Source organism: Cervus elaphus, chromosome 25 (assembly GCF_910594005.1).
Source record: "Cervus elaphus chromosome 25, mCerEla1.1, whole genome shotgun sequence".
Classification (NCBI taxonomy): Eukaryota; Metazoa; Chordata; class Mammalia; order Artiodactyla; family Cervidae; genus Cervus; species Cervus elaphus.
The window spans coordinates 71,160,159-71,184,962 of record NC_057839.1 but is presented as its reverse complement, the minus strand read 5'-3'; the positions used below and the strand labels follow the sequence as shown (position 1 = coordinate 71,184,962).

Below are 24,804 nucleotides of genomic sequence, written 5' to 3'. Positions count from 1 at the left end.
GTCCGGGACGGGAAACCCAGAGCCTAAGGCAGATGCAGAGTGAGACGAGAACACAGGCCTGGGGTGGGGCAGCCAGGCTGCAGGTGGGGACCTGCGTCTCCCTGCCTTTGACCATGATGCTCACGCTCGGGGGCAGACCCCAGGTCCTCAGAGGCAGGCTTCCTGGGGGTCTCACACACGTGGTGGGGGGCTCTCACCTGCAGGAAGGGGACGATGGAGGGGTCTCACACACGTGGTGGGGACACTCACCTGCAGGAAGGGGACGATGGAGGGGTCTCACACATGTGGTGGGGGGCGCTCACCTGCAGGAAGGGGACGATGGAGTCCCGGGCGATGGCCTGCAGCAGGCGTGGTGCCCCAGTCAGGCTCTGCAGGCCGGCCCCACAGGTGGAGAAGAAGGAGCCGATGACGATGACCCAGGGTGAAGGCCAGGCCAGCATCCCGATGACGAGGTTCCCCTGCAGGGCCTCCCCGAACCTGGGGGCGGGGGGCAAGCTTCCAGGGAGTGGCCGAGGACAGACACCACCTCCCACCTCCCAAGACGGAGCGACAGCCCCCTGGAGCCCCTGCACCCAGCTCTCCCGGGGCCCAGGGTCACAGTGCGGGTTCCCGGGTCCAGGCTCCAGGACAAGAGGGACGCACAGGCCAGACCCCAGCCTGCTGGCCACTGGGACACCCTGCCTTCCCCAGTCTCAACGCTGGTCACCAAGGAAACCAGTGCTGGCCCAGAAGCTCCCGGAGCCATGAACGAAACATACTTATCTCGTAAGATCACGCCTTCGATGCAGGCCCCGAAAAGCACGATGCAAGAGAGGTCTGCGGCCTTGGTCAAGAACGAGGCAGGCAGCACATGCTGGCCCCCCGCCTGCCCACCCCATCTTGGGTCGCGGCTCCCCTGGACGGGATACCTGGGGTCAGTCGGGATGGGCCTGGCCCTCGGCGTGACCACTGCTGGGACCAAGCGGGACCCTCGCCGGCTGGGAAGGGGTGAACTGGGAGAGAAATGGCCCCACCGGCACGGCGACGCCAGGGACCCCCGCGCAACAAAAGCGAGGTGTGGGCACACACGTAGCTGCACGTGACTCACGTTTCACGGAGCTGTGTGCTCAGGACGTGTGGTTCCCAGACAGAGCCAAGCTCTCCAACCAACCCAGGCCGGAGACAGGCGTCCCAGTCAGGGCGAGGCCAGTCCGGCCCCTCTGAGGGCGGGAGTGTGCTCAGGGCCACCTGAGGCCGCGTGGGGTGGGGGGTGGGGGGCGGCACCTGGCACTGGGCCCCCAAGGATACAAATGAAAGACGTGGTCACGATGGCCAGGATGGTCCCGGTGGGGATGGACTTCTGCGCATCCCTGAGGTCCCCAGACCGGTTTGAGCCCGCCATGATGCCTGTGGAAGCAGAGGGTGGTGATGGTCCCCGGACACACCTGGGAGATGCTGCCCGCCCAGCACTCTCAGGCAGAGTCTGAGGATGGTGGCGGGTGGGGAGGGGGTTCCTCACAATGCACGGGAGAGACCCCAGGCTGCACAGAGCCGCTGTCCGCACTCTGGGCCTCACAGACCGGGCTGGACCTCACTGCACAATGTAGGACTGCAGGGCACTTGGGTGGGCACCCCGAGTCCCCCACACTGTCTGCAGGACAGCCGCCCAGCCGTGAACCAAGTCACGGCAGAGACCAGAGCACAGCTCAGCCCAGGGCGCCAACGCCAGCACTAGCCTCTGTGAGCATCCAGCTCGGACCTCATCCCCAGAACGTGGTTAATCCCCGCGGCCGGGAGTCAGAAAGTCCTGGGAGACCGCTGCCAAACGCTGACTCACCCCCAGGCCAGGCCTGGGTCAGTGCATGGCCGGGCCTCAGCCCCCCGCCCCCCACAGGGAGCAGCCTCCGCCTCCACCCCCATCGCTCCGTCCAGCACATAAACTCTAAGTGAGTCCATCTGAGCTCAGAGCACGTCCTCACGGTGGCACGTCTGTCAGCGCCTGTGATCTGTCCCAGGCGTGGCCTCAGCAGAGCCCGTGGGCATGGTGCCACAGGGCGTGGAAACACCCACACCCACAGGGGAGGCTCCTACGCCCTCATCACCGACAGGTGGGCAGACAGGAATACAGGAGAAGGACCCCCAAGGGGCTGGACCCCACCGCCAACTACCGCCTAAGCGAGACGTGACCCACTTCCACGGGGAGCCTAGAGACATGTCTGTCCACCCCTGGCTCTGAGCCACGGGCAGCAGGGGGGCAGCCCCCGGCAGGCCGGCCTCCCCAGTGTGTGGGGACAGGCTCTGGGGGGGCCTGGAGCAGGAGTGACCGACACGCAATGACAACAGGCTGCTCGGTCACCTGGGGATCAGGGGGCCAGGGAGACTGGGGGGGGCAGGGGGCCGGGGGGCCGGGGGGTCCAGGGAGATGGGGGGGCCAAGGGCTGGGGGGCTCCCCCGTTCAGGGCCAGGCTGAGGGCCGCCCAGGAGCAGGTGTGCGTGCGTGTACGCACACACGTGAGCCCACAGAAAACTGTGTGTGTGTGTGTACGCATGGGGGTGGGGGCTGCCTGCACCCCAGTCCCTCCAGGAAGGTCAGCGGACTCTCTCATAACAACAAGGACGGTGACCTCTGACAGTCGTCGCGTCCACTGCTAACGCAAGGTCACAGGGCTTCTCTGAATAACCCGGGCTCCCGAGAGAGCGTGGACAAACCTGCCCGATGCCACACAGCTTCCCAGGCCCCCTCCTCAGGACAGACAGGGAGCGGAGACCCTTGGGCTCGTCTCTTGAGCCAAAAGGAATAGAAATGGGGCGTGGGAGCTGGGGGACCTGACCCGCTGGGAGCAGAAATGGGGGCGGGGCATGTGCTAGACCCCCGGGACCCAGGCCTCACCGGTCACGGATGGGAAGTAGATGCCGACCAGCATGGTGAAGTAGGTCATGATGTCGGTGAGCACGTAGGGCAGCCCACGGGCACGGGCCTCCTCCGGCACGGCCACTGAGGGCACCCCCTTTTTCTCCACAAATGCCCCCTTATCCGCGTACGCGCTCCACAGGTTGTCTGCGGGGGCAAGGGTGGCTCCTGAGACCCAAGTGCCCACCAAGGGCTCAGCCCCCCAACGCTGACCCCGCCTGGACAGGGATGCGGACGTGGAACAATTGAGCCCAGAGAAAACCACGTCTCCTGACGGCTGGAGCAAAGGCTTCAGTGCTGGAGTCTGAAGAGGACACCCATCGCGGGCGACAGCCAGGCACTGATGAGCTGCCCGAGGCACGCCGCCCGCCCCCTCCTCATTAACCCCAGCTGCTGCTCCACAAGCCCAAAGCTGGGGGCATGACGCCGGGGCCTGACCTGCCCCCCAACAGTGCACCAGGCATCTTAGCTTGGGATCACCTGCCCGGGGGCCCCAGAGGGTCAACAACTGGGGACGCAGTCACACGGCCACCAGCAGGACAGGACAGGACCCCAAGGAGCGGGCGTGTATGGCCCAGGCGGCAGAGACCTGCTGGACACACCCAGGGAGGGATGCTCACCCAGGGGACAGACACTCACCTGGGGGGTACTTTCACCCAGGAGGAGACACTCACCCACAGCAGGTTACTCACAGGGGGACACTCACCCAGAAGGGGACATTCATCATGATGGGACACTCCCCTGGGAGGGGACACTCACCCAGGAGGACACCACTGGCCACGCCCGGGATGCCCTGGATCTCGGTGACGTTGTTGTGGAGGAAGTACTGGTCGCAGGAGGTGCTGTCCGCGGAGCCGTTGCAGAAGATGCCCCAGAGCGCGGTGGTCGCTGAGCCATTGTTGGCGGTGTGGACTTTGGCACAGACGTCGAAACCACGTCGGGACAGCGTGCGGTTCCCCAGCAGACAGACCCTGGTGGGGGCAGGCAGCAAAAAGCCTCTGGCCACTGCCCCGCTCCGTAACCGAGCATGGCCAGGGGCCTCTGGGGAGGGGCTGCTGACACTCTCCACTTGGCTACAGGGGCGTCCATGGGCGGCACGCCCCGGTCTGTCCCGCCACCCTCTGCTCTGGGGCGTCTGACGTGGCGGAGAGGAGCCAGGCCTGGGGGACTCATGGCCAGCGCCGCCCCCACCAGGGGCCCCCTGGACCAGCCCATGTGGGCTGAGCTGGGGCTCGCTCACTCTGTGACCGGGGCTGCTACCTTCAATCCCGAAGGGGACAAGGAAGGACCCTGCTCAGGGGCTCCGGTGAGGATGGGCCTCGGCCGGGAGCAGCACAGTGCTGCCAGACGGGCCTCAGGCCTGCCAGGGACACAGCCCGGCCCCCGGCCCGGCCGACACACTCTGCGGGTGCAGCCCTGGCCCCGGCGGGGGACTCACGGGATGTCGGGCGGGTCGAAGGCAGTTTTGATGACGCCGGCGTAGATGGCGAGGATGGAGAGCACCACGCATGCCAGGAACACCAGGGCCAGCTTGTTGACGTACTTGACGCCCACGAAGACCACTGTGGCCATGAGGGCCAGCGTGCAGGTCCCGTACACGCGCATGTTGTGCAGCAGGGCTGCGGCCTCGCCCCCCGCGCCCTCGGGGTGCACGATGGCTGCACCGGGGGAGATGTAGGTCTGCAGGGCACAGGGCCGGGTCGGGAGAGCTGCCCGCCCTGCCAAGGGGACCCCCGGGAGCAGCAAGGGGCGGGGGCATCTGCCCTCCCAGAGGGCCTTCTCACGGGCTCTGCTCTGGATGTCACCCCACCTGTGAGCCCCCACGCCTGCAGATGCCACCAGGACAGACCCTCGGGTCACCAAACAGGGGCATTGGACGGTCACCGATGTGCTGGACAGAGGAACCCGGCCCAAAACAAAGAACTTACCAAAAAAATCTCAATGGTCCCCAAAATGTACATGGCCCCCGCAAATGTGGTGCCCAGGTAGAAGCAGAGGCCCACGGCCCCGCCGAACTCCGGCCCCAGAGACCGCGATATCATGTAGTAGGAGCCGCCAGCTGCAAGACATGCCGAACAGGGCACGGCGGGTCACACACATGCTTCCAACTGAGAACACATGCCTCCCGGGGCAGACGGGCTCATCCCCGCGACAGGGCGCGAGGCGGCCGGCAGGGGACCCGCCTGGCATCTGCAGGGACCGCCCCCCGCGGGCAGCCAACTTTGGACGCCGTGGCTGAAGGAGGTGCAGCCCCAAGCAGGAGGCCAGGACCCAGGGCCGAGAGCACGACGGCTGGCACCTGCGTTCCCTTGACTTCGTCGGGGATCATTTAGGAAACCAAGTCACCTGCTCCCCATCACACCTCCGGGCGTGGTGGCACCCAGCTTGCTGGCCAGTCCCTGGTCCTGCTGCTTGTGGGCTGAGACCCCACTCGGACACCGACCAGGGACTGTGCGTGGCAAGGGGCACCTGTAGGACACCTGAGGGCACACACCCTCCTGAAGAATGGCGGACCCCTCAGGGGGCTGACCACAAGGTCCTCCCGGGACCCCCGGCCACCTCCCCCAGCCCCGCGGTGCTTTGGTGTAGCTTAGTCCTGGCAATGACTCGCCTCGGGAACAGAACCACAATCTGTGGGAAACCAGAATCTAGAACCAAAGAGACGCCACGGCTCGTGAGGCGCCAGCCACATCCACGGGCGGCAGCGTGAACCAACAGGAAATGCCTCGGAGGCGTTTTGGAGGAGAAACCGGTTTCACGGGGACCCCGAGTGCGCGGGCTCTAGGGGACCAGCCGCAGGTACGCACCCCACCCTAGCCTCACAGAAGCCCCGCTGCGCCCCAGGGGTGGGGACACAGGGTGGGTGGGGGGCTCCCTGTTCAACCGCAGGGTCACTGCCCACGGGGCCCCTGGAGGGTAAGCCCCTGCCATCTGCCCCTCTGGACACAGGCTCCCTCCCGCCCTGGGACCGCTCTCAGCTGCCCTGAGGCCGCCTGGTGGTGGGGCACTTCAGTCGCTCAGTCGCATCCAAGGCTTTGCGACCCCATGGACTGCAGCCCGCCAGACTCTTTGGTGCATGGGATTTTCCAGGCAAGAACACTGGAGTGGGCTGCCATTCCCTTCTCCAGGGATCTTCCCACCCAGGGATCCAACCCAGGTCTCCTGCACTGCAGGCGGATTCTTCACCCCTGAGCCACCTGGCAAGCCCGAGGTCACCCGGGCTGCAGGGCAAAGGTCACAGGAAATGGCCACGCAGCACCGTCCACCCATGCGGCCCCCCCTCGCCACGCCCGGCTCCCCGCAGCTCCCCTACCTGGGACCACACCATTGGTCGCAATCGCGCTCATGGAGATGGCGGTCAGCATCGTCTGCGGACAGACAAGGGCCCTCTCAGAAGACGGAGGGTTTCCAACAGTCCCCTCAGCATGCAGACGGCGCCAGGCCCGGGACAGGGCCACCTGCAGGCCAGCCCCCAGCTTCTGACTGCAGAAGGGCTGGGTGGCCGCGTGGCCGGAGCACTCAGGACCTCGGCGACTTGAGCCACAATGTCAAGCTCCTAGGATCACCCAGGGGACCCCCGGCTCAAGGCCCTCCTGCACTGAAGGGCTGGCTTCTAGCCAGTGCCTACTTCCCGTGGGAGGCAAGAGGCCCCAGCGAGATGCCCGTTTCCTTGGGGGATGCAGGGGAATGCCATGGAGGCACACCTCCCGTGAAGCACCCAGGACCCCATCTGTGGTGAAGGACCACCACAGCCTCTCCAGGGTGGGCCACCTCCAGCCCCACCACCTGCGCAGGGAAGTGGCCACACCTGCGGGCTGCAGGGCCTTCACGTCACAACCTGAGAAGCAGACGGAGCAGTCCCGGGGAGGCGTGAGGCCTCAGCAACCAGCTGGCCGGGTCCTGCCGGGCGCACTTCCAGCTCAACAAGGCCCTGCTGTTTCCCGCTTTCATCAGTTTTGGGGGAGATGCTTCCAAAGATGCTCCCCGGTGCACAGTGAAGGCAGCACGTGCAGAAGACCCCAGCGTGACCCCACAGGAAGCCCGCGGGGCGGCCGGGAGCTGGGGGAGGCCCGCAGGGCGGCCGGGGGACCCTGGTCATCTGCCCGCTGGGTCCTCTCGGGCCGGTGGCGTTTGCGGTCAGGGCAGCTGAACGGCCCCTTCTCGCCACAGGAACAGAGGGAGGGGCAGGGCCGGTGCTGGGGGCCACCTGCGGGGGGCCTGGTGCGCCTGGGTCTGAACACGTCACCAGTGGGCATCCCCTCCTTCCAGTGGGAGCCCCAGGAAACACCCAGATGCTCCCAGTGGGCAGGGGGGCTGCGGGAAGTGCAGGACGGACAGACAACTGGGAGTGGTGACCGCCCAGGAACACTCACTCACCCCACTCCTGCGGAGGCTCCACCAGGCCCCATCCCCGCCGGCCCGTCAGCAGCCAAGGGCTGACCTGCCCACGGGCAAGGGTGGGGGTCCCAACGGTCAGGCCCCCCACTCACGGGCAAGGGTGGGGTTCTGACAGGGGGGCCCCGATGCCCCCCTCCACTCACACAGGTGCAGCACATGGACACGATGAGGAAGGACTCCAGCACGCCGGCTGCTCCCACGATCCACGTGAGGCGCAGAAAGAGGATCACGCCCAGAATGTTCTGCAGGCAGGGCAGGTAGACGCCGATGAAGGTGCCCATGCCAGGGCTCTGCAAGAGAGCGGGCGCCGTCAGGACCGGGCCAGCGCTGCATCCACACCCCGGGTCCCCGGGACCGCAGAGAGGCCACCAGTCCCTAAACCACGATGGGCACAGAAACACCGGGCCAGACAGACACTGCCGTTTCCTGACCACGGGGTGGATGTGCCAGCGAGTCACCCCTTCCCAAGGGTCCCGCCCACACGGGGCCCAGACGCGGCCTGGTAGAGGGGTTGCCCCACTGCACGGTAACTGCGGGAGGGTGTGTGACGGAAATGGCCCAGGCCCCTGCACAGACCATGGCCCAGGAAGCCAGCCCGTCCTGCGGACAGCCGGCATGACCCCAGCGCCAGGTGGCCCACTCGGGATCTGGGACCCGGGGTGGGGGGCACCTTGGCCTGGAGGGTGAGCAGGGGGGGGTCCCGGGGGGCAGGCAGCAGGGGGTCCCGGGGAGCGGTTGCGGGTCGGGGGGCACCTTGGCCTGCCGCCGCCGGCTGTCCTCTGCCTCCTCATGCTCTACCACGCCCTGGCTCAGGTTGGTGTAGTTGGCCAGCTTGTTGAGCAGCGAGGAAACCATCGGGTTACTGTCCATCTCCTCCTGTTTTGGGGCCAAGATGTGGAGTCAGTTACATGCCGCCTCCCCCACCCCGATGCACAGTCCAACTGACCAGATCAAGCATCTGGGAGTGTCCCCGCTCCCCCAAAGTGGGCAGGGAGCCCTGAGGCCTCAGCCGGGACCCTCGGTTCACTGTGAGGCTGGGGGTGGACCTTTTCTCTTGTGCGGATGACGGCTCCTCGCGCCACCTCCCGCTTAGGGGGGGAGTGAGGTTCACCTCAAAGAGCGCCATGTTCTTCCCTTCGTAGACGCTCTCTGTGTCCGCCTCCCCATGGCTGATGAACGGGCTGCTCTCCCTGGGGTGTCCGTCTCCTGTGGGGAGGGGTGTGCTCAGACGGGGAGGGGCTTGGTCAGACGGGGTGGGGCTTGGCCAGATGCGGAGGGGGTCGGTCAGACCAGGTGCGGTCAGATGTGGCGGGAGTCACAGGGGGCGACGAGGGAACTGGCCTCTCTCGACCTTGCCCTCATGCCCTCAGTGATCTGCTCGGGCGAGGGCGCGGGGCAGAGATGAGGCCCAGGGCCGCACTGGGTTCAGGAACTTGGGGTTCAGCCCCAGCATCGCAGGTCCCGCAGGACAAACATCTCATGACCAGCGGCTCCCGCAAGCATGGCCGTGAGCGTCTGCCGGGACCAGGGGTTGCCCCTCACTGCCCAGCCCCCAAAATCCAGAGGCCCCACTCAGGTCCACGCCCCTCCACCAAGGCCTCCAGCCCCTCCCCGGAAGCTGCCCAGGGCCCAGCCCGTGGAAGCACCCAGCGGGCAGAGCCCTGGCGCTGCTGGATGGGCCTGCACTGCCCAGCCCCGGGGACCACCGTGGGGGGCACAGGCCCGTGGGGCCCAGAGCTGGGGTCAGTGCTTGCGGGGGGTAACCAGCAGCAGACAGATGCTGGGAGCACGGGTGAGAGCTGGAGGCAGGGGTGGTGCCCCCATGAGCTGACCACCCAGCAAACCAAGGTCAGGTGAACGTGAGGGTCACGGGCTATGACACCCAGGAGAGGATGCGCCTGCCGTGAGCCCCAACAAGCAGAGCTGAAAGCCAAGCGGGGACCACCCGCAGGGCGGGGCCCGCTCGGGAGAGAGGCCGCGGGGGAGACACAGGCCGGCTCCAGAAAGCTCCAGAAGCTTCTGGAAGGGGGGAGGGAGAAGATGCCGGGCAGGGAAACGCGATCCTGCGCTCACTCGCGTGTTCTCTCAAACCGAGGTTCTGACGTCAGGTCAAAGCAAAGGCCACAACACACCCCTACAGACCCCATTTCCTCCCTCAGGGGGTCTTCCCGACCCAGGGGTGGGACCTCTCTTACGACTCCTGCACGGGCACGCGGGCGCTCTGCCACGCGCGCCACCTGGGAAGCCCTTTAAGAAACACAGCTGCCCTCGACCAGGCAAGAACTCGCCTGAACGGCCCCTCCCTGCTCCGCGGATGTCTCGGGCAGCGCCAGCCCCTCCCTGTCTCCTTCCCGCTTCCCGCCGGTCACTCAGCACCCTTTCCCGGTCCCCACGACTGGGCTTTTCCGGTAATAACAATCCTTTTTCTGGTAAGGAGAGCCCCGCGTTTCCAACTGGGTCTCTGGCGTAAATGAAGCTGCAGAGAACTGTCTGCAGGCTGGACGCTGGAGGACACGCAGGCCGGCCCAGCCCCGAGAGCCGGCCCAGCCACGCCAGCCGCCCCCGGAGGGGTGTCGGGCTCCCCCTGCCTGACCTTGCACAAAGTCACGGCCCCCGCCTGGGTCTTGTATTTCTCATCCGGGAGGGGCGGCTGGTGCAGGCAGGGCCTAGGCTCCGCTGTCACAGAAGCCCTGGGGCGCCCACCCCAGCCCCGCCTGGAAGCACAGCCTATGCAGGTGGGGCTCTGGAGGGGTGGCCTGAACGCCCTCAGGCAAGGGGTGGCCGGGCACCTGCAGTGGGTCTAACCCCCAGGAAAGCAAACGGCGACCTCAATCGGGAGCTGGGACAGCCCGCCCATCCCTGCAACTGAGAGAGCTCTGAGACCAGAGGCCGGAGGGGAACAGAAGGGGCCGGGGCGCGGACAGGCCACCACCAGGGTGCACGGACCCGGGTTGGGCAGATGTGGTAGCTCGTCCCGCACACAGGACGACCCTGGAGACTGGGAGTTGACAGGGCGAACGCCCCTCCCCCAGGCCAGGACGGGCCGCTCGCTGCAGGTGGAGGGGGGCCTCCGCCTTCCCACCTCGCTGCTTCTGACCACGGTGTTGACATCACATGCAACGAGCAGGGGACGCGGGACACACACAAAACGCACCAGACACAGCAGCACACACCCCGAGCGTCTCCGTAAACCCCCGGCCTGGAGGCCGCACCCCCGCCCCGCACACCGTAAGCTCGGTTCCCATGGGGACCACCAGGACTTGCCTCCCTCCCCTCCTGGAGACTCCCCCAGGGCTCGGGCCAGCACCACGGAGACGCTGGCTCACGCAGGGACAAGCGCAAGCAGGTGGGCGGCAGCCTTCTCCTCCCCAACCCCCAACCCGTTCCAGCCGAGACCCCTAAATGAAGATCAAAGAGCAAGTGCTTCCTGGGCTCCCCTGGTGGCCCAGGGGTGAGGAGCCGCTTGCCAAGCAGGAGACACAGGTTTCAGCCCTGGGCTGGGAAGACACCAGGTGCCCCAGAGCAGCGAAGCGCGCGCCCCTGGAGCCTGTGGTCTGCAGCAAGAGGAACCGCCGCGACAGAAGGCCTGGGCAGCAGCAAAGACCCAGCACGGCCAAAATAAAAAACACAAAACACCCACGCAGAGATCGGGGTCATAATTAAAGGAAAAATCCAATGTTTCCACCTGAGGGGCTCACCTGTGTTTCCATAAAACAGAAAACACCTGTCGCCCTTAACCACTCTCACCTCTGCAGAATACACAGTGGCAGCTTTTATCTCAAGCAAGCAGCAGGTTACAACTCCCATCTGCACAAAGGAGTCCCTGGCACGAAGACCCCCAGGGCCTGAGCCCTCTGTTCACATGGGGGCTCTGAAGGGCCGGGGTCCTCCTGGGGCTCACTCTGCTTGTTCGTGATGACGGGGACCCAGGACCAGCCCAAGCAGAGGGAATCCCGGGGACCTCACCCCATCCATCCTCCTGGGGCAGGTCCCCCGGTGTCCCCGAGGGCCCAGTGGCTGTCAGGACACGTGACGAGGGCACCCCCAATGCAGATCAGGTGTCCAGGGCTAGGCTGGCTGGGAGGGCAAGCCCCTCCCTGCCGTCCCCAGGCCAGGCACTCAGGAGAGGCAGCCCCACTGGGTGACCTGCTCTAACGGGCAGGCCAGGCTGGCGTCAGATGTCTAATTACGGAACGGCCTGGAGGCCGTGGGGCGGACCCCCACCGCTCCCAGCAGAGCCGGCCCCTGCATCTGTCGGTTCGTTCCCCACTCACCCACACAGCCCGCCTCGGTTCACAGGTGGGGCCCCCTCAGAAGCCCCCAATGTGCCACTGCTGGGGCTCACCCCACACGCTGACCCACCCCGCGGCCTCCGCCCTTTTCACCTGCCCTGCGTCCGGTTCCCCACATCAGTTTTGATGCCCTACGATGGCTCCATGAGATGCAAACTGGACCCTGAGTCCGTAAACCTGAGTGGGGACCAGGGACGTGTGGACACAGGGCTCCAGACTCGGGGCGGGAAGTCCACACGGAGCTCCGGCTCCTGCTCTCCAGAGAAGACTGGGCGTCCCTGTCATGAACACAACAGGGCCTTCTGCAGGGCGTGGGGGTGGCCGGGACCAGGCGGGGGCAGAGCCTCAGTCAGAGCCCTGACCGCCAAGGCCCCAGGGCAGCAGCACCTCCCCCTCCGCTGGGCCTGTGTCTGGGGCTCAGCACGTGTCTCGGGAAAGGCCCCCAGGCTCAGGGCCAGAGGCACTCCCGAGGGTCAGCTGGGCCACGACCCCTTCCCGCCGCTGGGCGTGGGCGGCCTGCAAGGGGGTGCGGGCGGCGGGGGGCACCCAGTCCTCCCGGGGGGCGCAGGGCACCTCCAGCACAGCAGTCCCACCTGCGGACCTCATGATGAGCCTGACCGGCCACTCCCTGGGCTCCCCATGCGGCTGCGGCCACGGCCCCTGCGGCGGGCTCTCCTCCAAGTCACCCGGGGCTGGGACCAGGAGTTTCAGGTCCCACGACAGCCAGAGTTAACGAGCGCCCCCTGCCCTCCATGCTCTGCGGCCAGGATCAACGCTGGATCTGACATCCAGGGCCTGGCCACCAGCGCACGGCCCGAGGGGCACGGGCCCAGAAGCAGCACCCTGCGGTCAGGCCGGAGCAACTGGACCGCTCGAGCCCGGGGGCTTCCATGCTGTCACAGCAAGTCTGGGGCTGAAACAGTAACTTGTTCTGCAGCGAGGACAGAGCCGCCCATGGCCCCTCCAGTCAACACCGCCTCCGGCACAGGCATCTCCCCCAGCATCGGCTCCCGGGGGGCCAGCCGGCCTTCCCACATGGGGCTCCGGCGGGACACAGATGCTCCAGCCCACAGCTGGGAGCCGCGAGGGGGGCGGCAGGTGGACGAGCCCCAGACCCCCAGAGCCTCCGCTGGGGGGACAAGCCCCGGATCCCCCAGAGACTCCACAGGTGGACCAGCCCCGGCTCCCAGAGCCTCCACGGGGTGGACGAGCCCCAGAGCCTCCGTGGGGTGGATGAACCCCCCAGGGCCTCCAGGGGCGGACGAGCCCCGAGCACCAGAGCCTCTGCGGGTCGCCCTGACCCTCGCTCTTGGCCTGCGAGGCCCCCGGGCCATCTCAGGGAGGAGCAGACGCCGAGATGCCATGTGCCAGGGGCCGGGCCGGGTGACTCCCGAGTTGGCAAATTTAGTCTCCGTCCTGTGCAACCAGCCCTTCTGGCCCACCCTGAGCCGACCTTGCCACCAACACAGCCCCCTTGCCAGAGCTATAGGCAGTGTCGTCCCACCCCGGACCACAGTGCAGGGCGGGAGGCGGGCCGGCACCCCGCCCCCAACCGGGAGTGCCCTCCACACGCGTGTGCCTGGCATCTGGCTGGCCGCCCAGAGCCAGCGCCTGGCGGGCGGGCGAGCTCAGCGTGAAAAGGCGGGCAGGGCCTGCTCACGGCACCTCCGAAAGGCCCTCATGAAAGGGCACTCACTCCAGGGGGCATCCCGCCACCAGCACCCTGGCGCAACCGGGAACGAGCCGAAAGCGGCGGCGGGTGGCAGGGCCACGGGGAAAGGCCCACCGGCCCGGGTGTCCCGCTCACCGCCCCTAACCCACCACCGCTGCCTCCCACGCTCTCCCACAGAGCCCAGGGACAAAGGTCCTCCTGCAAAACCCCAAGGACTGGGGGTGCTCAGAGAGAAGGACTCAGGAAGGCTCCAGGGCTGGGGGGGACACGGCTGCCCTTCAACCAGGACCGAAGCCACAGCCACCCCAACAGCCGGGCCAAAGACACCCCCTGCCGAGACGGGGAGGCTCCGGGCGTCTTGGCTACCAAGAGGCGCCAACACAGAGGAGCAGCCAGACACCCGGGGTGCACACAGAAGCACGGTTAACACACAGCCCTCGGCGCTGAGCTGGCTCCTCCAGAACAGAGCATGTTCCAGGGACTTTCTTCCCGTCTGGACATGACCCCGCGCCGGGGGGTGAGGGCCGCCGGTGGACTCAGGGAACCTGGCTCCCCGCTCCCCCCTCGGTCACATCACTGCCGCGGCCGCTCTGGCTGCTCCTCTCTCAGGGACCCGTGACTGTGATCCCAGCCTAGGTGGGGTGCAGGGCCGGCCCAGCCAGGGCGGGAGGCGGGCGCCCCGTGGCCTCCTGGGACGGCTCCCGTTACTGGCTCAGGCTCCATCTGGCTGTGGTCAAGACCCCCGCTCAGAGAGAGGAGGAAACCCAAGAACCACCTCGTGCTCCTCTCCTCTGATGCTGGCTCCACACGATCCCTCCCCAGGGACCGACCCGGCCCACGAGCCTCCCGAGAACCGGGCCTGATCCAAGGGTCACCTCTGGGACAGGCCGGCTCCAGGGCAGGAAAGCAGGCAGAGTGAGAAGCCTCAGCAAGGTGCGGGGTCTCTGACGGGCCTCCTGACCCCCCGGGGGACAGCCCGCTCCAGTGGACACCTGAGAGACGGTACCCTGGGGGACAGCCGTACACCGACCACGTGCAGACCCCAGACAGGCTTGGCTGCAGAGCAGCTACAGACTGGGCAGAAGGGGGCGGTTCTGGCTGCGAGGGGCAAGCGCAGGCCCACAGGCCCGTCCGGCTCCCTGCTCAGCATGCGGCCCAAGGACAACCTGAGCCTGGAAACTGGCGCAGGGTCACAGGTCCCACCCCAGCCGCGTGAGGCTCAGAAACAGAACTTCCACCTCCCCCCAACTCTGTTCTCAAAAAGAAAGCACCCCCAAAACAGGAAACAAACTCAGGCCGGGGCCCCAGCAGACACACCAGGGCCTTGCCTCTGGGCCCGAGCAGAGGCGCGGGTAGCTGGCCCCGTGCAGATGCCCAAGGCCCCAGGCAAGACCCCGCACCAACGGCTCCCGCCCACCGGCCAGGGGCAAGCTGCAGACCCCCGTCCCCCCAGCCACAAGGGCACCTGGACGGGGCACTCACTGGGGCTCGTGGCAGCGGGCTCCGGGCCCAGCACAGCGCGGGCTGCTGTGGACGGGGGAGCGGCCATGGATGGGGCAGCCAGGGCGTCTCATTCCTGGGCTGGTCCCACCGCAGCGCAGCTTATCTGCACAGACCAGGCCTGGCTCTCGGGGGAGCGCCCGCTTCTCATAAAAGAAAGGTGTTAACCCTTCATGCCCTGCTCTCTCTGCAGGCAGCGCTGCCCTAGGCCCCCGAGCAGGCAGCCCACGGCGGCCGCCAGCCGCAGACCGCAAGGCCCCAGGCCCAGCTGCCATGCCGGGGCGCTGTCCACTCCCGCCAGGCCCCAGACCTGGCCTGGCCTCACTCTCATGGGCCCCAGGGTGGCGGGAGGCTCTTCCCTCTTCAGCCCAAAGGCAGGGGCTGCAGAGACGACAGTCCACACTCACCGCCGGACAGCAGCCCCTGCCCTGTGGCCTCACGCGTGTGCAGCCGGGGATGGAGGTCCCGGGTGGCTGGCCAGCGACACACGTCCACCCACAGCCTGTGGCTCCGATCCCCACCCCGAGCCCGACCACAGGCCCTGGGAAGGTACCCCCACCCGAGGCCGCCATCCCCCTGCGCAGCAGTGCAGGCCGACCCAGAGGTCACCCGGCCAGGCACCAGGACCTGCTGGGGTCGGCTTAAGACTGCGGCCACTGGGCAGAGCCCCATCCCCACAGACAGGTTCTCTGGGGGCAGGAAGCGGAGGGCAGCCCCTCACCCACGGTGTCCAGCCTGACAGACACCTCTGGCCACCCCGGCTGCCGCTGCACAACCTGAGATGCCCTGAACTGCAGCAGATCAAGACCCTGGGGACTGCAGCCCTGAGGAGGCCACGAGCAGCCCAGCCCCCGGCAGCCCAGCGAGACTCCCCCACCCCCCCTCCACCAGGCAGAGCTTACCAGCCCACCGCCCGCCTCCACACAGGGGAAGTGGTGTGCTAAGTCGCTCATATCCGACTCCTTGCAACCCTGTGGACCCTAGCCTGCCAGGCTCCGCCATCCACGGGATTCTCCAGGCAGGAACACTGGAGTGGGCTGCCACTTCCTCCTCCAGGGGACCTTCCCCCGGGATCGAACCTGCACCTGCGTCTCCTGTGTTTCCTGCACTGCAGGCTGGTCCTTTACCACGGAAACTCCCTGGTGGCTCAGAGAGTAAAGAATCTGCCTCCAACGTGGGAGACCTGGGTTCAGTCCCCGCGTCGGGAAGATCCCCTGGAGGAGGCATGGCAACCAACTCCAGTGTTCTTGCCTGGAGAATCCTGTGGACAGAGGAGCCTGGCGGGCTACAGTCCATGGGGTCCCAAAGAGTCGGACACAACACAGCAACTTCACTTTCTTTTCTATCTTTCCTTTACCGCTAGTGCCACCTGGGAAGCCCAAAGCAGTGGACCTTTAGAGTCAATTACTCGAATATCCTGATAATCCCCGTGGCTGCTGGTCCCCTTGAATCCCAGGGTGAGAAGGGGACCCCGCTCTCCAACAAGACTCGGGGCACCGCCAACCAGGCCTCCCCGTGCTGGGGCAGCAGTGCATTCCTTCAGCCCAGCCCGCTGCGGGGCAGGGGCGGTGAGCAGGCCTGGCTCACTGGGCACAGCGGCCCCTCCACGCACACGCCCCGCTCGCCTCTGGGCCCTGATTCCCTGGGGGAGCCCGTGGAGCACACAGCGCCTCTCTGCGCAGGACTGCCAGGGACCCACACACCCGGCAGTGCTCCAGCCAGCGCCCCAGACCCACACAGACACGCAGAGACACACAGACACACAGACAGACACACAGAGACACACACAGGGACACGCACACAGACACGCACAGACCCACACAGACACGCAGAGACACACAGACACACAGACACAGAGAGACACACACAGGGACACGCACACAGACACGCACAGACCCACACAGACACGCAGAGACACACAGACACACAGACACACAGAGACACACACAGGGACACGCACACAGACACGCAGACCCACACAGACACGCAGAGACACACAGACACACAGACACACAGAGACACACACAGGGACACGCACACAGACACGCAGACCCACACAGACACGCAGAGACACACAGACACACAGACACACAGAGACACACACAGGGACACGCACACAGACACGCACAGACACGCAGAGACGCACAAGACATACAGACACGCAGAGACACAGACACAAAGAGACACACACAGACACACAGACATGCACACACACACAAACACACAGAGACACGCAGAGACACACATAGACACACACAGAGACACACGCACACGCAGACACATAGAGACACACACACACAGACACGCAGACATGCACACACACACAACCACAGAGACACGCAGAGACACACATAGACATGCACAGACACACAGAGACACACGCACAGACACATGCACAGACACACAGGGACACACAGACACGCACACACACACAAACACACAGAGACACACGCACACGCACAGACACACAGAGACACACGCACATGCACACACACAGACAAACATACATGGACACACCCAGACACAGACACAGACACACACAGCATCGACCCCGACAGGACGTGCCGCCCGCTGTCTCCAGCCGCCTCTCCGTGGAATCCCCCTGGGTCAGCTCAGTGTCCCGTGGCTTCAGGCCCTGAGTCACTGCCCTGAGGTGCTGGTCTTAGGCCAGGATCCCCCGCCCCCACCCAGGGGCTGCATCCCAGGGAGCTGAATTTCTGGAGGGCAGACTGCTGGTCTGTATAGGTGTCCGACAGCCCGCATCCCTCTGGTCTGCTCAGGCGCCAGGCCCAGCACAGATACACGCGCCCCCATCACCGGAGGAAGCCACACACACAGAGGCCTGTCTGCAGGGCCAGCCACTCCCGGTTGGAGGCCACAGCCCACCTTCAAGGGAGGCAGGTGGGTGCTGGCTTCCCCTGGACAGAGCCGCTCCCAAGGCAGGGGGCCTGCAGCTAGGAGGCGCCGGGCAGGACCGTCAAGGGGCCGGGCAGCCCTGCTCGTTGTGCGGGCGGGGCCGAGGGCCGCGGCTCCCTGCCGGCGCAGAAGCGTCCCCTTGAGACGCCACCCTGACACCCAGCGGCTCATGAAGCTCCAGTCCCCCCTTGCACCCTAAATCACAAGCTGGTTCCTACAGCCACCGTCCCCCAAGACAGCGCAGAGACGCCCTGCTCACTCACTGACGTCCCTGGACCAAGACTGACCAGGGTGGATACTCCACAACCTTCACGGAACAAACTGCAGCTGCTGAAAACTAATGCCTAGCGGCCCCGGGCCCGCCCAGCCCCCAGGGGGGCTGCTGTCAGAGACAGACCCTCGGGAGTATCTCTCACACCCAGACTCAGGCGGCCAGCACCACTAGTGTCCACAGCTCAGACATCCACCCAGCAGAGCATCGAGATCGGGGGTTCGGGGGCATTCCAGAGGAAAGACCCCAGGGTGGGGTCTAAGGCTCCTCACAGGACTCGAGGGCACGTGAGCAGAGAACACATTCAGATCCGGGCACAGGCATCTCAGCGGGGCCAGCATGGCCCACGGGGGACGGCCACCCCCAGGAGGCAGCACCTCCAGCTGTCTGACCGGACACAGACACCCCAGCACACGTGACCTGGCCCCGGGGACCTCCACGCCGAGGCTCACACACGCCTGCAAACACGCACACACGCAGGTCTGCGGGGCTCAGCAGGGAAACTTGGAACGCTTCTCCCAGCTGCCAAGAAAAGGACCCGTGGCCTGGAGGTGGCCCCAGAGCCTCAACGGGCACGGGGAAGCCAGGCCACAAGCTGCCCGCTCTGTGAGCATCCAGGCCTGGGCCGTCCTGCGCCTTTAAAGATGGAATCCGGCCCTCCCGCCCCCTCTGTCCAGCTTCACGACTCTCCCGAGTCAGCCCAGACCGCCCACAGAGATTCCCACGGCGGGGGTGCCGGACACGGGCCGGGGTCAGCCCTTCCTGCTCAGCGTCCGCAGCCCTTCCTTCCTGGAGCCCCATGACGGGGCAACGCCGACGCCTGACCCGCGGGACAGACCCCACAGGCTCGCCCCAGGCCCCTGCGACCGTACTCACGTCCGACGCCCGGCGCCCCGCTCCGCGCTCTGGCTGGCCCAGGGCAGCCCCTCGAGAACCACGGCCACACTGGGCAACGGGCAGCACAGAGCCCAGAACCCTGCAGTCCCAGCGGGACCCAAGATGATGCCCCCAGGGCTTCCGGGGCCGGCTCCGCAGAGGTCAAGGAAGCCCCCAGGTGACCCTCAGGGCCTGAGCCGCAGAGCAGGAAATCACAGGAAAGGCATCCAAAGAGGAAGCGCCAGCGAGGAAGGGGAAGTGAGAGCAGAGCCGGGGAAGCGGACGGTCTGGGGGGAGCCGGGCGGGACCCCCTGTCCAGGGGCTGGCGGGGTCCGGCGACCACCCTGGGGGCGCACACAACACCTTCCCAACACTGGACACCCCCCCACTGCCTGCAGGCCTCCCCCCAGCTCTAAAGCCCAGGCCTGCCAACCCGATTCAAGCCAAGGTCAGAACAGCAGTGGCAGTGCAAGGTCAAGACTCGGGTGTCGGCCACCGCACCCCGATGGAGGCCTGGGCCTCGGACGGCCAGGAAGCGGGCCCTGGCTTTGCACGCTGACCACAGGGCCCCACGCGGGCCTGGCCCGGAGCGCAGGGGAGCGCAGGCAGCTGGGCGGCCTCTGTGTGTCACGGGCTTGCGCGCCAGGCCTGCGGGCTCAGGCCAGGCAGATTCCGAGTCAGCCAAGAAGGCTGCGGCAGTGAGCCCCGCCCGTCCCCCTCCTGGGGGCAGCCCGCCCCCAGCCCTCACCCTGGGGTTGCACGCCTATTTCCAGCCTACTCCAGCTCGGGAGGGCCTCCCTGAGCTTGTCTCACCAGCACCATCAGGAGGCCCACCCGGAAAGCCAGGTGCCTCCCAGGGGGTTCAAGGGCCAGCCACAGAGTCGGGAAGGAGCTTCAGTGACCCTGTGAGTAGGCATGGCCCTGAGCTGGGCCGGGGGGCAAGGACCCCGCACACGGGTCTGCAGAGGGGCTCCACGGAAGGGCCCCTCAACAAGCAGGATGAGCGCTGCTTCCCAGCCGCCCCATCACAGTGACAATGCCTTGGCTATCACAGGGCCTCTCTGGGCACCGCTGTGGTCGGCTTCAGGCAGACTCCAAAAGGCAACAACACGCCTTCCTGTGACCTCTCGGGGGCTCTGCCCAGGGAACCAAGACCTCCACTGCCATTTCTCTGAGGCAACGCGAGCGAAGGACACCGAAGTCCCAGGTTCAGTTCCGTGCCAGCTCATTCAAGTGCCAGGGTCAACTCAGAGCCCAGAGGGCTTGTCGACAGGCACACGAGATGCCCACACGTGGCGTTTGCCGGGGCCCCTGCCTCTGAACACACAAGCAAATGGGATTCTAGACAAGCCCAAGACAGGGGCTGAAGTGGGTTTGGGGCAGAGAAAGCAGGAGCCTCAGACGGAGGGCGGGCGGGGGGCTCGCGGCCCCCCTGCAGCCACATCCAGCTCTGCAGACAGCCACTGAGGCCCGCCCGAGAAGGGGCCAGCTGGGGGGGGGGGGGGGGGGGGGGGTTGCCTCCCTGGGGGGCGGTAAGGGTCCCCTGAGGACCCGATGGCTCCTGGGGGCCAGGGAGGCCGCCGGCCCACTAGCTGGAGCCGCAGTGGGGAAGGCTGGGCTCGGGGACTCTACCTGCAAGTCCCATCTGCTTTCCACAGGCAGCTGGCTGGAGCCCTGCCCAGTCCCACAGCTCTGGGCAGAGGAAAGCAGGCGGACCCCAAAGAAGGGCCAGGACCCTGCGGACCGGGATGGCGCACAGCCCCAGGGAGGGCCCGGTCTCTCGTCCTGGAGGCAGCTCTGAAGGACCTGTCGCCTGCCTTGGCATCACTGTCTTTCCTGCCTGGTCACCTGCTCCCCAATGCTGCAGGGACCCCAACTTCAACAGGGCCCTGAGCCTGGACATGAAGCAGCGCCCTCAGGTGACCCACCCACCAGCCCTAGGGAAGTCGCGGCCTGGAGCCAGGTGATGGAGAAGCAGGCCGGGATCCGGGGATCCCCGCCCCCCCCACCTCCGCCAAGAGGAAGTGAAAGTGCCAGAAACCTCTGGGTTCCAGAAGCACAGGGGCAGGAGGACCCGGTCTGAGCAAGCTCTGTGGCGGGTGGAGGAGGCCTTTCCCCGCCCGGCAGGGACCTGCTGTCCTTCCAGCCCAGGACCCCACAGGGCAGTGGGCTGGTCCTCCCGGCAGCTTATCTGCCTGGCGGCCCTTTGCCCCAGAGCAAGCGGAGCGCAGTGGAGCAGAGGCGGCCGGGAAGGAAGCAGGCAGGCACTCCGCCCCTCTCGGCCTCTCCGGGGGTGGAGGTCAAAGCAGGTCACCCGGGGGGCCTGGGGACGCTCTCGGAGAGGCCCTCCTCCGTCTCCATAGCTACCCAGGGCGTCTCGCACCTCCCCCACGACCCCACCCCGAGTTGGGGAAAGGTGCTTCCTGGGTCCCGGGGCTGCGGGGGGGAGGGACATGAGCCCACCGCCCCTGAAGCCTTCGCCCTGCGCCCCCACCACGAAGCTCCGGGAGGGGGCCGCGGCAGGCAGGAGACGGGGCGACGAGAGGGCAACCGCAGGGGCAGGCAAAGTGGTGGGAACTAGCGAGGAGTAAGAGGCACCGGCGGGGCCCGGGAGGGGGCGGAGAGCAGCCCCACAGCCCTTCTGGGCGCGCCGTCCGCCTCCCCGCCCCGCGGCCGCCCCCTCCTCCCAAGACGCCCTCCCCTCCGGCCCCGGCCTCCCCCACCGGCCCGCCGCCCCGCGCAGCCGGGCCTCCGCCTTTGTCCCGCGGGCAGGTGCGGCCGCGCTCACCCAGGCTCGGGCAGTCGGGCTCGCCGCCCTCGGGGGGGCCTGGCGCCTCGCTCGGCTCCGCCGCCTCCTCCTGGCCGCCGTCCGCCCGCGCCTCCACGGGCACCACGGTGAAGTTGGTGGGCATGGCGAGCCCGGAGCTCCGGCCACTCTGCACTCCCCGCTCGGCTCCGCGCGCTCGGGCGCGGCTCCGCCCGCTCCCGCCGACGCGGCCGGACCAGGGCGCAGGGGCGGGGTCCGCGCGGCCCGCCCCCGGCCCGCCCGCCCCACGTGACCGCACCTGCCGGCCCGCCGGCCCGGGCGAAGTTTGTGCGCCCGGACCGCGCCGGGCGCCCTCCGCTGAGAACCCCGTCCCCGGCCCGCGCGCTGGGGGCCGCCGCGGCCTCCGGACCCCCGGCCGGCCCCGCCCCAGCGGCTGACTTTCGGTTCCGGCGCTGCCCGCTTTGCCAATGTCCAGCGCAGGCCTCTTCCCACTTAGCGCCCTCACTGCCAGCCCGCTGCCCGCAGCTGGACCCCTTCCGGCCTCACTGTCCCCTCACCCGAGAGGGCGACTGCCCACCCCTCGCGTCTCCCCTCCCCCCTGCCTGACTCACCCAGAGCTCGGTTTAGGGAAGCGCTTCCCCAGCGAGCAGAGAGGGGACACAAGCCGGACGCAGATCGCCAGGCGCTCTGCCACCGGACCCCCGCCCACCGGGGACCCCAGGCCCATCCCTGCCGCCTCAGGGAGCCCGCCCTGCCCCACCTTGTGGTCTGGTCTGGGGAGGCCCCTGGGAAAGGGAAGCTGCAGCATGGAAGGCACAGGTGGGCCTCCAGACCCCGGGTGTCACCTGCCAGGTGGCCTCCAAGCACCCTGGAGTCTCTTAAAGACACAGGAAATCTGGCAACGGCCAAAAGTCCATCGAAGAGAAATGAGTTCAAAGAGTTTCAGCAGCTGGGTGCAGTGGGTCACCCCAAAAACGTTTTTACAAAAATGAGGTGAAACGTAGGTGGTGTGGGCAGCGAGGTCAGGGCACTGTAATGGGTCAAGCAGGCCCAAATCCTGTTTGAAAAGGCCTGGCGTTTCTCCTGGCCTCGGGCAGGAAAGTGAAAGTGTTAGTTGATCTGTCTTGTCTGACTTTGCTATGGACCTTATGGGATTCCCCCGGCAAGAATATCGGAGTGGGTTGCTGTGTCCTCGTCCAGGGGGCCTTCTGACCCAGGGGTTGGACCTGGTCTCCTGCACTGCAGGCGGACTGTTTACTGAGGCCTGGGGTTGCTACAGGCTGTAGGCAGGAGGCTTTATCTTGATCTCTGTTCAGGGATCTGGCTGTGCATTCCCTGCCTTGGGTTCTTGTCAACAACCAAACCGCAGAGAGCCAGGCCCAGAAAAGCCGATCCCCATGGAAGACAAAAGAAGCAGTGAGGCGGTCTAGACTCCCAGCCCAGCCCCGGCTTGCTGGGCCCACGGGGAAGGCTCCCACCCCTACCCGGCACCAGCCTTCTGAGGAGGGGGTGCAGCTGACCTGCCTGTGTGGAGGGGGCTCTGCAGGCCTGTGGAAGGGGCCGGCGTGTCAGACAGCAAAGGTCGGCCTTTTTCAGTGTCAACTGGCTTCCAAATGCACTTCCTCATTCCTCTCTGTTCCCTAGGAACAGAGTCCCTACTGGGACAATACTGTCAGCCAGTCTGCCCCTGAAACTAGGCAAACATTCAGTTACAATGAGGCCCCCAAACACAAAGGCCGTAACTCCTCGAGGTGGCCTTCGAAGTATTTAGCGATCGAGGAGGAGAGGACTCACCATGAAAAAGGCAGGCCGAGGCTCACTCAAGCTCTGGGCTGTGGATGGTGCTGGGTGACTGTCCACCCTCCTGCAGGTTGGGGAGGGTCCCCAGACATTCTCTGGGAAGGGCCAGTTCCCTGGGGAAAATGACACCACAGTTGTGGGGCTGAGGGGTGGGGGGCACAGACCCTCTCCTGTCACCTATGAGGACCCCGCCCACCGTGGCTCAGAGAGGGGTCGCACCTGCCCTGGGCCTGGGACAGCCCCCCCGCCACAGACATAAGCCAGCCCGGAGAGAGCGGCAAACCCAAGGGCCGACCCCAGCCCCTGCCAGCGACCTCTGGCCTCAGTGTCCTCATCTGCAACACGAGGGGTAGACCTCCTGGCAAGCTCCCAGGGCCACCACGAGCTGAGACCCACCTGGGCTGTGAGGAGGCTGGCGGCCCGCCTGCCCTCGGGGCCCTGCCAATAAAACCTCCCCCAACCCGCACCCACAGGCGGCAGTAACTCGGGGTGGCAGTCGGCGCTGAGTCTGCAGAAGCCTCTGTGGGTGACCCTGCATCCAGCCCCCCACCCCACGCTGTGACCCCAAGTCCAGGCCCCCACCCGGGGGCTCTCCCTTGGGGACCCAAGTCCCGCCCACTCAGGAGCCCTGCAGTTTGAAGCCAGGCCGCCAGCCCGGGCCCCATCTGGCTCTGGGTCCCGTGGAACAATGCCTGGCTCCTGAATCACACCGTTGCCACCTAAAGAGCAAACAGAACCCAGCCCTCTTTCCTTCCAGGTGAAAGGGCTGGGGGGGGGGGTGGGGGGGGCGGTGCGGCGGGCGAGGACGGCGCGGGGGCACACGTGGGTCCTTGCACTTTCCTGTCGGTTTGGGGTTTTCTCAAACTAAGATCGTTTTATAGCTCTCGGTAAATAAATTTCCTTTTTTCACTATATGTAAAAGAAACAAACGTCAAGGACCTACTTATATAGTGCAGGGACCTCTGCTCAGCGTCTTGTAATACACTATAATGGAAAAAATCTGAGAAAGAATGTGTGTGTGTAACTGAATCACTTTGTTGGACACCTGAAACCAACACAACTTTGTAAGTCAGCTAGATGTCAAGTGAAACAACAGAACAGACAAGAGAAGTGCCTCATTTCCAAGGGGCCCGCGGTATCTTGGACGCTGTCTCCACGGCCTCGGTGCCCCCCGGGGAGACCCGGCCCCGCCTGTCCCAGCTGAGGACATCCTCTGCCTGCTGGCTGAGTGGCCGGCTCATCCTGGTGCCTGGGTGTCCCCTCGGCCTCCAGGAGCAGGGCGCACACAGCAGTGGGCGGCACCTCCCTGCAAAGTCCCTGTCGGGTGGTGCTAAAGACCAGCAGACCCCCGAGACCTGGCGGGGCGGAGGAAAGGAAACGACATTAAAACAACACGCGGGTTAGCAAGCCCAGGGCCTGAGC

The 24,804-nt window shown here is 66.4% G+C and overlaps 1 protein-coding gene across 5 annotated transcripts in view; it reads right to left on the bottom strand.

Annotated features, from left to right (window-relative positions):
* The window catches only part of SLC12A7 (solute carrier family 12 member 7), a 60,388-nt gene that overhangs the window by 14,364 nt on the left and 21,220 nt on the right, over window positions 1-24,804 (bottom strand). For 2 of the 5 annotated variants that reach the window (XM_043887424.1, XM_043887425.1), the window contains exons 1-12: window positions 21,604-21,810; window positions 8,400-8,494; window positions 8,042-8,164; window positions 7,432-7,578; window positions 6,204-6,258; window positions 4,819-4,949; window positions 4,329-4,570; window positions 3,650-3,861; window positions 2,870-3,037; window positions 1,288-1,386; window positions 759-816; window positions 303-477 (exon numbers count right to left, since the gene is read on the bottom strand). In XM_043887424.1, coding sequence (XP_043743359.1) covers window positions 303-477; window positions 759-816; window positions 1,288-1,386; window positions 2,870-3,037; window positions 3,650-3,861; window positions 4,329-4,570; window positions 4,819-4,949; window positions 6,204-6,258; window positions 7,432-7,578; window positions 8,042-8,164; window positions 8,400-8,494; window positions 21,604-21,727 — 1,629 coding nt within the window. In that variant the 5' untranslated portion in view covers window positions 21,728-21,810. Of the gene's footprint in view, window positions 1-302; window positions 478-758; window positions 817-1,287; window positions 1,387-2,869; window positions 3,038-3,649; window positions 3,862-4,328; window positions 4,571-4,818; window positions 4,950-6,203; window positions 6,259-7,431; window positions 7,579-8,041; window positions 8,165-8,399; window positions 8,495-21,603; window positions 21,811-23,376; window positions 23,496-24,804 lie in introns of those variants that run through there. The other 3 variants (XM_043887422.1, XM_043887423.1, XM_043887426.1) reach the window with 2 other exon arrangements.